The sequence below is a fragment of the Gobio gobio genome (assembly GCF_949357685.1).
Source record: "Gobio gobio genome assembly, chromosome: 17".
Lineage (NCBI taxonomy): Eukaryota > Metazoa > Chordata > Actinopteri > Cypriniformes > Gobionidae > Gobio > Gobio gobio.
Window position 1 is genome coordinate 33,792,532 of NC_137110.1, and position 14,681 is coordinate 33,807,212.

The 14,681-nt window shown below is 36.0% G+C and overlaps 1 protein-coding gene across 4 annotated transcripts in view; it reads left to right on the plus strand.

Annotated features, from left to right (window-relative positions):
• The first annotated feature begins 957 nt into the window (after positions 1 to 957).
• mtmr14 (myotubularin related protein 14) overlaps positions 958 to 14,681 on the plus strand; it is a 30,592-nt gene continuing 16,868 nt past the window's right edge. For 3 of the 4 annotated variants that reach the window (XM_079841727.1, XM_079841729.1, XM_079841730.1), the window contains exons 1-6: positions 960 to 1,668; positions 8,632 to 8,780; positions 12,033 to 12,141; positions 12,542 to 12,617; positions 13,684 to 13,744; positions 13,979 to 14,098. In XM_079841727.1, coding sequence (XP_079697853.1) covers positions 1,579 to 1,668; positions 8,632 to 8,780; positions 12,033 to 12,141; positions 12,542 to 12,617; positions 13,684 to 13,744; positions 13,979 to 14,098 — 605 coding nt within the window. In that variant the 5' untranslated portion in view covers positions 960 to 1,578. Of the gene's footprint in view, positions 1,669 to 8,631; positions 8,781 to 12,032; positions 12,142 to 12,541; positions 12,618 to 13,683; positions 13,745 to 13,978; positions 14,099 to 14,681 lie in introns of all 4 variants that reach the window. The other variant, XM_079841728.1, reaches the window with a different exon arrangement.

Below are 14,681 nucleotides of genomic sequence, written 5' to 3' on the forward strand. Positions count from 1 at the left end.
TGCCTCTCCTCTTGCTCACATACTTTGTGTGTGCGCTTAAACGGTGTCCTGTCTAATTGTGCAATCTCTCCGCACTCTTGCACAATAAATGACTTCACTTATGGATTAAACACTATCAAAAGTTTGTTTTTATATCTGTGTTTAGCTGTTATTAGGAATTAACTAGCTGTTATTCCAATACTTTCGTAATCATTTAATGTTTGCAACACATAAATAGCAATAGTGTGTTGTTGAAATCACTTTGTGAAGCTGTTTTAACCTCTTAACCCTCTGGGGTCCCGAAGCGTTTTATAATTAAAAAAAAAAAATCGTAGCTTCATCGGAATGGTCTGAAACTTAGTGACTATATTGGTACTTGGTATATGAACACCCAAAAAAATTGGGGACAGGATTTGAAAAGTCTAAGTGGTCGTGAAAAAAAATAGTCACACTCAGGACCTTCGAGTCAAAAATTACCCATTCATAGGAAATTGGCAAAAATATGAAAAACAGACAAAAAAACTCCCACACACTCACAAAAACACAATTAGCTTTTGGAATGGCACACGCTCATTTGTGTGTGCGTGTGTTTTTTTGTGTGTGAGTTTTTTTGTCTGTTTTGCACTCTTGATGTTTTAGAGATTCACCCCTTCCCTTCACTGTTGAGTCCTTTTTTTCTGCATCATGGCTGATTTGTAGATTGTATGCACAAAAAAACTCTATATTTTCATATTTTTGCCAATTTCCCATTCATTTCCAAATTCAAAGAAAATTTTCAGAACAACAAAGAAAAAAGGATTAACTATATGTTCTTCTAATAATGTCAAAATAATCAGTAGGCCTATATAAAAAACAAAATAATATCATTAAATATATAACTGTTGATTGATTTTGCGCAAATTTTGAGCAAACGTCCTTGGCTGAAATGACAGCTAGCCAAGCGACGCTTGACGTCACCTCTCAGGAAGTATTGATCACATGATCACGTCAGTTTCCTGTTTACTACTGGCCCTGGTTAAAGTTCCTTGGCTATATCTAACACGGATAGATTTCATTGCAATGTTACAAAACCGTTCTTTTGTATGCTTTTACATACATCCGACAGTTTCGGCATTATAAACAACACTGAATGTTTTGTCTTCAGATCAAAATTAAGTTGAAGACTTGTGCGGATTTCCTGTGATTAATGGCCGGTGTTGAGATTATTTTGTGGGATGCGGTGTTCTGATGTGGGCTCGGAAAAATAGAAGACAAACCAAAGCGGGAGTTTCATTATAAACGGACAATACTTTTTATTTTTGCTGATTGGAAAAATAATAATAGCGGTAAGAAGTCTTGAAGTCGTTCTCGTATCGTATAACGTTAGGACCGTCGGTAACGGGCTATTTTGATCAGCGAGCTGTGGAGGGGGATCATCTCACCAGGACCCTGAACTCGGGACGCGTCCCCGGCTCCGGCCCCGGCTCCTTAAAGCGGGCGGTGAGGAAGAAGCTTGTCCTGAAGGGATGGCCTGGAGGATCCTCTCGGCCCCAAGGAGCTGCGCTATATAAGGAAGGGCGGGTTCGAATCGAGCAGAAGGCGGGTGACGGCGGGTGCTCGATGATGATGGCTAGCAGGAGCGAGGAGATAACCGATCTGATCTATGAGTTCTCTAAGAGCCAGTACAGAGCGAAGGAGGTCACCCCGTGGGTAAGACCGAACACATCAAACATCTGTTAGTTTTTTCCCATAATGCACTGCAGCTATTAAAGGGTAAATTCAGGCTGTTTTGCACACATTTTGCCATTGAGAAGACTGGGAAAAGTGTCACAATCAATCTGAATTCACCCTAGGTCACTGACATAATAATTTAACCCACATGTCAAATTCTTATAAATGTAGTCCATGTATTCATGTTGATTTAATATGATTTTGAAAAACTTTTATACTAATTTTAAATGAATTAAAAGCAACTAAATACATAAACGAATACATAAATAAAATGAATGACTGAACATGTACACAACATAAATGTAATGCTATTACTTATAATTTATTAATGTTATAAGGATATACAACATAATAATAATAATAAACTGTAGCACTTTGAGATTTTGTTTAATATAAAGTTAAACAAATAAAATAAAATAAAACGAATAAAATTGTTATTATTATTTATAATAATCTATAGTAATCAGGATAGTAATTTTTATCTGCAGTTCACTTGGTTTTGAGACAACTGGAAGCAGCTCATGTGACTGTAAGGAACTTCCAAAGGAAAACTGGTTTCATAAGTCGGTCTGTTCTTTCCATAGTGACAGATTAAGCGGACAAAAATTCTTCAATTTTTTGCTAATGTTATTGAGGAACAAAACATGGATGTGATGAAGAGAGGATGCAGATGTTCTGACATGTCATAACCCACTAGTAAAAAACAACAGTAACTAACAAAACCCACAGTAATTAACAATCCAAAATACTTATAGCTACTTCTCGGTAGCCTGATGTGTTCCTCTTCAAAAATGTAATTATATGTTGTTTCATGGACCACAACAACTTTGATTGGTCCACTTTGTACCCATATATATATATATATATATATATATATATATATATATATAATATCTGTGGAAGCTTTGCATATATTTGGAATGTAATTGCCTGATTTGATGAAGCTTGTGATGCATAATACTATAATAATAATATTGTTGTCTGAGGTCAACTTATGACGTTTGCGTGGTTTTTACATTCAAAAACATCATAATGAATAAGTAATAGGCTATTTTCTACCCTGGTTTTGAGGCTCTCTCAAAGAACGCTTTGATTTTGCCGCACTGAAGACTTGGAAGTAAACGCCCACGGCTAGGTTTGGATTGGAGCTCATTAAGATTTGCTCATTAAGAAATAATTTTTTTACTCGCATTAGTGTGTTGCTTTATTTATTCATGTAATCTCATCCTGTCTGCAAATCCAGTCTCTTGTTTACAAACGAATCCGTGGTTAAATGAAGGAACAGACGCGCAATGTCTTCCCCACGTGAGCTGGATATTCATTAAAAATAAAGTTCATCCATGCATTCATAATATTGGAAACCGAATGAAGCTTTTGTGGTATGTTTATTGCTTAGAAATTCTATGCCAGAACCATTGAAAAACACAGTTACGACAACTGGGAATGCGGAAGTAAAGCGTGTCATGGATCGACCAATAGTTTCAAACAACCAATAGTTCCAGCATTGAACCCCATTAATTTCAGTGTATCTCAAGCACACTCGCTGGCAAATTGATGAAATTAGATTTTATGGCATTAGTTGACCTCTCAGGAATATTAATAGAAGTGGTATTTTATGAAGCGCGTTATAGTTAATGTTTATTTGTTATAATAGATCGTTAGACTCTAACTGCTGTTAGATAACGTGAGCAGCACTGCAACAGCTGCTATATCCTGATGCTATCGGTTGTATTTCAAAGTTTTTAGTCTCTCTGAGATCTTTCTGTCGAATGCGTTTCTATGAAGTCAGCCCATTCAAGGAATAACGTATAACGCCTATGAATATTGAATATGAATAACGCCTGGATGAAAAGAGTTGAATTAAATTTGTTGCCCTATTTTTTTTAAACACTATTTAAAACTTCTTTCTTGGGTGAAATTCTGTATATGCTAGAATCATTCATTTATATTCACCTGTTGTGTATGCTTATGTGAGACATAAAATAACATTCGGACATTAACAACATTTAAATTATAAAAGAAATTACCACTAACCAGTAGATGGCAGAAGAGGAACAATTATTGTCTCATTAACCATTTTTTCTCTTTTTTTGAATGAATTTTTTGTAGATCATCAAATCACTATTATAACATTAAAATATCTATTTTTGTTAATTTATTTGTACTTAAGTGTTAAATATATAGGCTAATTGTAGGGAAAATCACAAAGTCTCATGAAAAATAAAAACTTTGGACTAAACTTCACAATAAATCTTTATTTTAATCGTCTCTGTGCTTTGTTTGTTACGATGAGAGGATTTGTAGATAATGGGAAGATTTGTGTAAAACGTAAACTTGCATTCATTCAGCGTTTTGAGACTATATAAAACTTGTTTTAATCAATATGGATTCTCATTCCTAGTGGATTAAACAAATGACTGGTCATTATTTTCAACAGAAAGGCCTGTGATAGGCTACAACACTCAACGCTGTAAAAGCATGCACTCACATCACCCACATAAAATAACCAGATCACTCAAAATTAGACATGTGCTGGTAAACGGTAATACGATATACAGCAATAATGAACATGCACAATATTGTTATCGTGGGCACTTCAAAATACTGTGAATAATTATTTATTACGAATTATTCAGATTTTTAGAATGTATTTTACGAATACTTTACCCATCAACCGTTTAAAATGAACGTGTGAAAGAGGAACGCACTGATGTAAACAGACCGTTCATGAGCCGAGCACATGGCGGAAGATGCACTGAAGTGCACATTCACTTTCAGACAGCAGAGGGCGCTGATGGAACAGCAGAAAAACAGCCGTTTCCCCAGTAACCACAATCCGGTGCTCGTCATCACATAACCTAATACTTAAAGTCATTTTCAAACTTAATTTTTTTTTAAAAGTTTTAAATTACATGCCCTAGATATTGTTTGAATATGTTCTGACTGTTGTTCAATCACACACTTTACAATATGGCTCCATTATTTAACATTAGTTCATTCATTACATTTACATTTACATTTAGTCATTTAGCAGACGCTTTTATCCAAAGCGACTTACAAATGAGAGCAAAAGAAGCAACTAGAACATTCAAGGGCAACAGTATGCAAGTGCTGTAGCAAGTCTCAGTTAATCTAGCTCAGAACACACAGGACAGTTTTTTTTTTATTTATTTTTATTTTTTATTTATTTTTAAATAAATTAGACAGACAGAAAATGAATAGAATGATAAGTGCTATTCTTGATTGGTCAGGTGCTGCTGGAAGAGATGTGTCTTTAGGTGTTTTTTGAAAATGGCTACAGACTCGGCCGCACGAATTGAGATAGGCAGGTCATTCCACCAGGTGGGAACAGCCCAGGAAAAGCTCCGTGAGAGCGATTTCATGCCTCTCTGGTATGGCACCACAAGGCGTCGTTCACTAGCAGAACGTAAGTTCCTGGAGGGTGTGTAGGTCTGAACGAGCGAGTTTAGGTATATTGGTGCAGAGCCAGTGGTTGCTTTGAAGGCGAGCACCAGTGCCTTGAATTTGATGCGAGCAGCTATTGGCAGCCAGTGCAGACTGATGAAGAGAGGCGTGACGTGCGCTCTCTTCGGCTCATTAAAGACCAACCTCATTAACAAACTGACAATGAAAAATACTTCTAAAGCATGTATTCATCTTAATCTAGTTAAATGTACTTTTCAGCATTTAATAACACATTATTAAAATCAAAAGTTGTAACTGTATTATTTAATGGACCTGAGCTTACACTAACAGTTGCTTTTTTAAACTAACATTATCAAAGAAGAATAACTTCTGTAAAAATGTAGCTATTTGCTCTTTGTTAATGTTAATGCTTTAACTGGCGAGACATTATTGTAAAGTGTTACCTATTGTTCTTTATAATTCTTTAGCACTTTAATCTGTTTCAAATATTTGTTTACTTTATACATTTTTGTGTATTGCTTTATTGTATTTAAATGTTTGGTTCTTTTGATATAAGAAAGTTTTTAAACCTGTTATAGTATGACAACACTTTTTTTGCAACTTTTTTTTAAATATCGTGATAATACCGTATACCGTGATAAAAGCTTCAGCAATTAATCGCAACATGAAAATTTGATACCGGCACATGCCTACTCAAAATAAATAAAAAATCTCTTCATCTCTCCCCAGAATAAAATGCTACTGTAAAGCCTAGTCGAAGTCGATGCACATATTGTGTTAATATTTACCAGAAATTGCTGCAAATATAGTGAAACTGCTGTCTGTCCTGCTTAATCCTATTCAAACAGATTGACAGCGCGGAGTTGTTTGGAACTATTGAGAGCTCCATGAACCACGTTACCACGTGGCTGCGAGATCAAAGAGTGTCGCAACTCTCATTTTCTATGGCTCTAGCCCAGCCTTTCTCAAAGTGGGTGCCGCGGCACACTGGGGTGCCCCCTGACTGTGTCAGGGGTGCCGCCAAAAAATTACGTAGGCTAAAAAAAAAAAAAAAATGAAATTTCATATATAAAATATATTTGAATTTACATAAATACATTCTTCTTCTTTTTAACCCTTTCGCACGTACTATCACACATTCACACATGTGATTAGAACGGTCAGTGCATCACGTTCATTCAAATGTAAATTCAAATGTGCTTTCGCGTTGGCTTGCACTGAGCCAGAGACAGGCGCGCTCAGACCATAGACCGTAAAAAAATATGGACGACGCGACTTCATTGACTTCCGCTGACCAAAGTTGAAGCTTTCATAGGCCCGCTCACGGCGCTGACATCTTGGGACCGAGTCTGCGCAGTAGCGATCTCGGGACCGGAGTTGCGCAGTAGAGAACAGGAAGTAGAGGCGCGATTATCAAAAGCCCGCCCACACTCTCGCAGATGCAGAACAATTCATTATGTTGGTGTGAAATAAACAGTTATGGAAGTGTATAAATTAAAGCTAAAGCTCCAATCTCCTCCCAAAAATCCAGAAAAAAGTCCGTTAGTGCCTCAGTGACAAGTTCATTCAGAGAAGCCGTCAATCTCAGCTGTCAATCATGACGTCACACCCCTCGTTTTTATAGCATCAAATAACTCACTAAAACTAAACTTATTTAAAAAACGAACACTTGAAATGAAATTATTGTAATAAAAACTGCCTAAAATGACAAAAACCATCTTTAGGAAACAATTATTTGAAGTGTAATTAAATTGTTTAGTGTGTCTCGCGCCCATTCTAATACATGGAGAGGTGGGGTTTAGGAGCTATACTGGGACCGGCCACCGGGGGGCGATCGAGGCCCGAAAGCTTCAATTTCTTACTGAAGCACTACAGGCTTGGCTCAGACTTGTCATATATCACAACTTTTCAGTGTTTTCAGCCACATAATGTTTATTTTAGGTTTCATACGTATACGTACTAAAAAAACAATACATTTAGAGTTTGTAAAATACACAATGATGAAAAATGAAGAGGCAATAATAATCCTTTCCATTATAATTAGTTTTATTCATATCAGATACACATTGTGTAAGTAACTTTAAAGTTTACTCTATTCTTCTCCCTCACCTGCCACTTACTTTTATGTATTTTGGGAGAAGTGGATGAATTCACGTCTTGTAAATCCAACAGATCCGATTTTCTGAACTGCGCCTGCGGCGGCGATGGCGGCGCCCATCGTGCATACAGCTCAACTAACGCGATCGTTTTAAAGGTGTTTAAACGACAAAACACTTCCACTTGTATATATTTGACAATCGGAATATCAGATATTTCAGGCCATATCTAACAAATTTGTGAATATTTTGAATAAAAAAGGAAAAAGCAGATCATCATTCATTGAGCTCTGTTGTTGCTGCGGTGTGTCACGTGACAAGCAATGACGCGTCACCATGGAAACCATAAAGTGACACATTAATAACGGTCGCTTTGAAAAACTCACGCTGGAGGGTCAGCCAGAATGTTTTAAATTTACGTGTGAAAGGGTTAAACATATGAGCGGATTAATAAAATTGTAAATTAATTTTAGATAAATATATATATATATAATTACTTTGCAAACCTGTGTTTTTAAAGGTGCTATAAAGTTGCTATAAAGTTGTTATTATTATTGTTATTTACAGTTCGTATTATGCTCTGTTCATTACTGTCCTGCCTAAATAAACAGGACATTTGCATTTAAATTTGGGTTATGCAGTGTTTTTAAATTATATTTTAAACTGGGGTGCCTTGAAATTTTATGCACTTTTGAAAGGTGCCCTGACTGAAAAAAGTTTGAGAAAGGCTGCTCTAGCCTATGCCATGTCAGTTGCACAAGTCAGTGGGCGGGGCTACAGAATCAGGAGTTCTTCTTCTTCTGTTGAGGCGGTGTTTCTCTACACTCTGACATAATAGCCTGGCACATTCTGAGATTGAGCGTTTGCTGGGTCTGGTGTCAATAAAAGCTTTTCTTTGACTAACAAGGAAGTTTTCAGCTCTGAAACTTACAGGATGTTCTTATATTACCATGACCTTTTGATTTATCAAAAGCTCAAGGGAAAGTTGATTTCTCATTTCATGACCCCTTTAAATGTGCACTGTGTAAATTTTAGCTGCATCTAGTGGTGAGGTTGTGAATTGCAATTACCCACCACTCACCCCTCCATTTCGAAGCACGTAGCACAGGACAAAAATATTGTTGTCAGAGTGCAGAGAGTTACTAGTGCACTGTAGAGAAGTTTGTCCGTTTAGGGCTACTGTAGAAACATGACGGCGCAAAATGGCGATTTCACTGTAAGGGGACCCGCGGTGTATGTAGATAAAAATAGCTCATTCTAAGTTAATAAAAACACAACGGTTCATTATGTGAGTTACACCACTGAAAACATAGTTATGTATTTTATATTGCATTTCTGTCAATAGATCCTCATAAATACTACACACTGCACCTTTAATTCCGCTTTGACTAAGCTTTATGTATTTTATATGTATTTTCAGATAGAGAGAATAGAGAAGCGCTATCTGGAGCTGTTTGACCGGGACTACAAGTACAGCATTATCCACAACACCAATGGGGAGGTGTGTGGTCACTACCCACGGAAGATCGTGTTTCTGGAATATGAATCTTCAGACAATAATAAAGAGAGGTAATAACATCACCATCTCTTTTAGTCTACTGAAGACACATGGTAGACAGATTAGTAATGGGGGGAAAGTGAATTTCAGGAAGAAGTATTTTATATTTATGTTTGCCGTTATTTCTCTGAAAATATGCCTCCACAAAATTTGTATACTTAGATTTTTGCTTTGTGCTAGGTTACCAAGGGCCAGTTGCACCAAATGTGTGCAAGTTAAAAGCTAGTTGTGGGGATGGATAGATATGTAGTATTTTATTTCTATTAAATATTTAGCCTAAACATTACACACTTGTTGAAACGTACCTAAACGTAAACATATTAACTAAATGTTTATGAAAGCTTCCAAGCAGAAGTATCTTATGTAATAAAATAGGAGACTGATTAAATTACATCAATGAGTCATGTTTTCATCAAAATGGTGTGTGCGAAAGAAAATTAAAAAAAAGAAAATGTACATTTTAATGGTTTGTTATTAATTAATAATAATAATGATTAATTATAATACATTTGCCTAATATTTATTACATATTGTATGTATGTATGTATACAATATGTAAGAAATTTCTAATTTATCTCACTCTCCCCCTTTAAGAACTTAATTTATTCAATAGTACAAGATCACTGTACTTGTTTTTAGTTATCTGTTTTGCTTTATATGTTATTGTTTATTGTTGTGTTATTTGTATTCTTATGTTATTATTGTATTGCACCCGCTATTTATGCTGCCTCTTGGCCAGGTCGTCATTGTAAATGAGAACTTGTTCTCAACTGACTTGCCTGGTTTAATAAATAAATAAAATAAAAATGTAATATTTAGTAGTAATATTTATAATTTCTGTAAGGTATTTAAATGGAAATTAACATTTTAACTGTTGACAGTTGTGTGAGGTTTAAAACATCGACCTTAATCAGGGTAGCACTATATTTACTTTTCGACAGGAATGAAAACATGGCTGTGAGGGATAGAAGTACAGTATGTTCAATGGATTGTACAGATTTTTTTGAACAACATACTGATTGTTAAGCTGACGAAACACCCTTCCAAAATACTTTTCAGTAGCTAAAAACTCTATAAAACAGTATGAAAGTTGTGAGTTTTGAAAAATACATGTAATCTAGAAATGTATACAGTGCATACCATGGTAAAGACTGTAAGTCTATCCCTCACTGCCTTGTTTTCATCCACATACAATTTTATATGGCGTCTACCCTGACTAAGTTCTAAAACCAGAAAACTGACATGAACAGCTTGTCAACACTACTTCTAATGCTTGTTATAATAATAATAATAATAATAATAATAATAATTAATTACATTTATATAGCGCTTTTTCTAGGCACTCACTCAAAGCGCTTTTACATAGAAGGGGGAATCTCCTCAACCACCACCAATGTGCAGTATCCACCTGGATGATGCGACGGCAGCCATATTGCGCCAGTACGCCCACCACACACCAGCTGATTGGTGGAGAGGAGACTGAGGGATGATACCAATCGTATATATATATATATGGGGATGATTAGGAGGCCATGATGGACAGGGGCCAATGGGCACATTTTTTTGGCCAGGATGCCGGGGTTACACCCCTACTCTTTATCGAAGGACATCCTGGGATTTTTAATGACCACAGAGAGTCAGGACCTCGGTTTTACGTCTCATCCGAAGGACGGGACTATGTTATTGTATCAATAAGCGTAAATGCCATATTATGTGACTTTTCTTACAACCAAGTAGCTCTGCTACCCAAGTTCTGCTACCCAAATTGTTCAGAATTTCAGAAATTAAAATTCACTGTAATGCTGTAATTTACTTTTTTAAAATTACCTTTTTTGTTTTTGATTATTGGCTTTTTGCTTTTTTTTATTAAAAAGGACAGTGGGGACCTGACTGGAAAGTACTAGTAGACACAAGGAATGGGAAACATGACCCAAGACTTAAACCCCCCAAAATATATCTTTACAAAACTGAAGATAATTTCACTAATTAGAAGTTGACTGTAACATGTTAAGACGGCACCAATCTATTTTAAATGATGCTGCTCTTGTCTCTTTGAACCAAAACTACCTTTGTGTTCTGGCAATTCAGTTCTAATTCTAAAACTATCACCCAGCTACCATTTGAAAATTCTTGACCACTTTAAATGTGATACATGTAAGGCTTTCTTGAGAGATGAGCTATCTAAATTAGGTTAGCAATAAACCATGATCTTGCATCAAGATTTTACAGTTCCAATATAGTAGGATGTTATTAATGCTTTTAATTGAAATGTTAAAACAAGGACATGGAACTTTATTGTAACTGATCAAGCACAAGTACCTTATTTGGCATAATGCTGACATTGAATTTGTATTCTTATGACTACTTCTGTTAATTGGCCAAGTGGGCAAAGTTCTGATAGAAATGGTAGAATATCAGCCAAGCAGTCACCAGCAGTGTTGGGGGTAACGCATTACAAGTAACTTGAGTTACGTAATAATATTACTTTTTCCAAGTAACTAGTAAAGTAACGCATTGCTTTTCAAATTTACAACAAAATATCTGAGTTACTTTTTCACATTAATTTGACTGACAGCTCTCCTGCCCCCATGTTGAGAAAAATAAGTGCAGAGGCGTTGTGTGTAAACATGAGGGTTATTGTAGTTCTAGACTAAATGTGAGCATTTATTTATCTCACTTGCACTATAAAGATTCTGTACTCCTCAAAATGAATAAAATCAGTCAAATGCAAAATCACTATGCAAACCTCCAATAATTAGATGTTAAATAAAACAACTATTTTTATGCATAATCTACCTTTATATTTAATTTACCAATGTCTTGCTGCTGACCTTTGATGATGAAAATGACTAGATTTTTTGTTTTTATTGGTAAAACTTTTTTCTCCATCCTATTCTACCATTATCCAGAATGGCAGCACAGCAGAGCTGCGCCCTCTACTGTTCATGCGTGAATTTGCATTTGTACCTCAGCCTGGGGCTTATTATTTAAATTTTGGTATGAAGAGGTCTTTACCGTTGCACAAAAATATAACTTTTTTTGTTATAAACAAAAACAAGCCCAGCCCAGCCCAGGTGAGAAAAAGTAATGTAACGCATTACTTTTCTTAAAAAGTAACTAAGTAACTAAATTAGTTACTTTTTAAGGGAGTAACGCAATATTGTAATGCATTACTTTTCAAAGTAACTTTCCCCAACACTGGTCACCAGTGTATTGTACAATTTTAAAATGTTATTTTCTTCTTTTTCTTCATCTTTGTGCAGCTTTGAGAGTACAGTGCAGACCAGTAAATTGCAGGATTTGGTGAACCGTAGTAAGATGGCTCGTTGTAGAGGGAGATTTGTCTGTCCTGTCATCCTTTACAATGGAAAGGTAACTATCTTGCCACTCCAATCAAATGGGCAAATTTTCACTGAACATTTTGCCACAGTTTTTTTTTGACCACCATATGTTTCAAGTTTATGCTGCTTCAATAAACTGCTATGTTATCCTTGTAGGACATGCCCCTATTAGACATTTGAATATATTGATAGTAGACAAATCATAGTGTCAATAACAGATTACATTTTGTCTTGTGAAATATGGCTGTCGGGATCTTTATTACTGAAGTGTTGAGTTCTGGACTTTCAGCCTTTGACTTTGAAGGTTGGTAGAATTTACTGGGAGCTACCAACAAGCTTCAAGACTCCTCTGTAGTTAGCTTTACCAGGGGCCTGTGTTCATCTTTTTGTTCTGGTAACCTTAAACTCTCCTTTTTTCTCTTCTGTTGTAGCATGTGTGTCGATCGTCCACACTAGCAGGTTGGGGTGAACTTTATGGACGCACTGGATACAACTACATTTTTTCAGGTACATACTCACAATTAGCTACTAAGACAGCTATGTGTTTGTTCCTCTTCCAAAAACAAGCTGTACCAGCATCAAAATGATGTGTCAAAAGTTGACCGTTTTTAATTTGACATGGCATGCTACAAAATGCTGAAAATATCATGAGCTGTGGTGCAACTGCCAAAGACATTTTCCCAACAATCGAAAATAGTCAAGTCACCTTTATTCATATAGCGTTTTATACAATACAGATTGTTTCAAAGCAGCTTTACAGTGATAACAGGAAAATGATTCATTTCGCCTGTGGTTTAGCTGAAGTCATTTTAGTGTTGATTCAGTTTGTTGTAAAGATCATCATTTATTAAACTAGTCCATTTAATCTATAAAGCAGTTCTGCAAAAAATTGTCATCATCCAGCTCAGTTTAGTTCTCATACAACAGCATCAGTACAGTCAGATCAGTAATATTGTTGAATATTAAGGGTCCCTAACTAAGCAAGCCAGAGGCGACAGTGGCAAGGAATCCAAACTATGTCAGGTGACCGAATGGAGAAAAAAACCTTGGGAGAAACCAGGCTCAGTCAGGGGGCCAGTTCTCCTATGGCCAACAAACGAACACGGTGTGAATATGATTCAGGCTGCATCACAAGTTAGAATTCACATCAGGATTGATAGAATTCAAATATTCATCCACGCACTGCAAACCGTGGACACACAACACACGGAGCAGTGGGCAGTTGTTTGCTATGGCACCCGGGGAGCAATTGGGGGTTAGGTGTCTTCCTCAAGGGCACCTCAGCCATGGGTTTTGAGGGTGAAAGAGAGCGCTGTTCATTCACATTTTTTCCAGTCAGTATTGAGAATTGGACCTGCAGCCTTCAGAATCAAGTCTGACTCTTTAACCATTAGGACACAACTGCTCCCCATTAATACATTTAAGAGATTATTGAAACATTTCAGTCACATGGTCTGAACTACTCAAGGCTGCAGTAATTGACTCAGAGAGCTGAAACTGTGGTGCAGTATAGATGTGTAGCTGTGGAAATTACTTGTTGGATTGCATTAGGTTTAATCTCAAACTATTGCAGGGGGTTCAGATGACACCTTGGGTGATGCTGAAGAGGTTCTGGAGGATGACTGTGCAGCTCGGTAAGATAAGCTGGCAAAGAACACAATCTTACAAGGAGCCAAATGTTTGAATTATTAACAGATTTTTTTGTATGTTTATTTATATTTGTGCATGTTCTTTCTTTTGTTCTCTCTCTCTCTCTCTCTCTCTCTCTCTCTCTTTCTTTCTTTCTTTCTTTCTTTCTTTCTTTCTTTCTTTCTTTCTTTCTTTCTTTCTTTCTTTCTTTCTTTCTTTCTTTTTTTCTACCTCTACAGGAATGATTCACAGTTGTTTGATAAGGTCAGGGGCTCTGACATTAAGCTGTTGAAGTATTTGTCTGTACACTACATTTGTGACCTCATGGTAGAGAAGAAGAAGGTCAAGTTTGGCCTCAAGTGAGTGAACTTCCTGTTAAATTCATGTTAGAATGCTTCTGTTAAAAATTACATGTGCCATTCTTGTACAATTTTTGTAAATGGTGTGTGCCATAAATAATGTAGGCCTCTCACACCCAAAATATCAGGGTCAAAAATGAACCTTTTGCCTCAAGCCAAGGTGGCAAAACAATTACCATCAAAATGTTAACATTTATTATATAAATTATTCTAAATTTATTCTGAAATTATTTTATATATGCTCTATAATGTGTCCCAAACAGAGAAAAACATTTAAAGTTTAAAATATAAACTTCACATAGCAGGAGAAATACTAGATTATAGATAAAACATGAAAACAAAAGCACAGTCACAGTTTTCAACTGGTAAGAAGAAGAATAATCTACAGAAATGTAGATTTTACGTCACGCCTTTTGAACGTACTAACACGTTACTGTCATTTATGGTACATTCACTACATTTATACAATACATAATTAACATAAATACAAGATGACAGCATGTGACGTTCTAACCTTTTTCTACTTTGCCATTTTTTCAAATGGGTTTTCATACTAATATTGTTTTAACTTTTGTACGGGTTT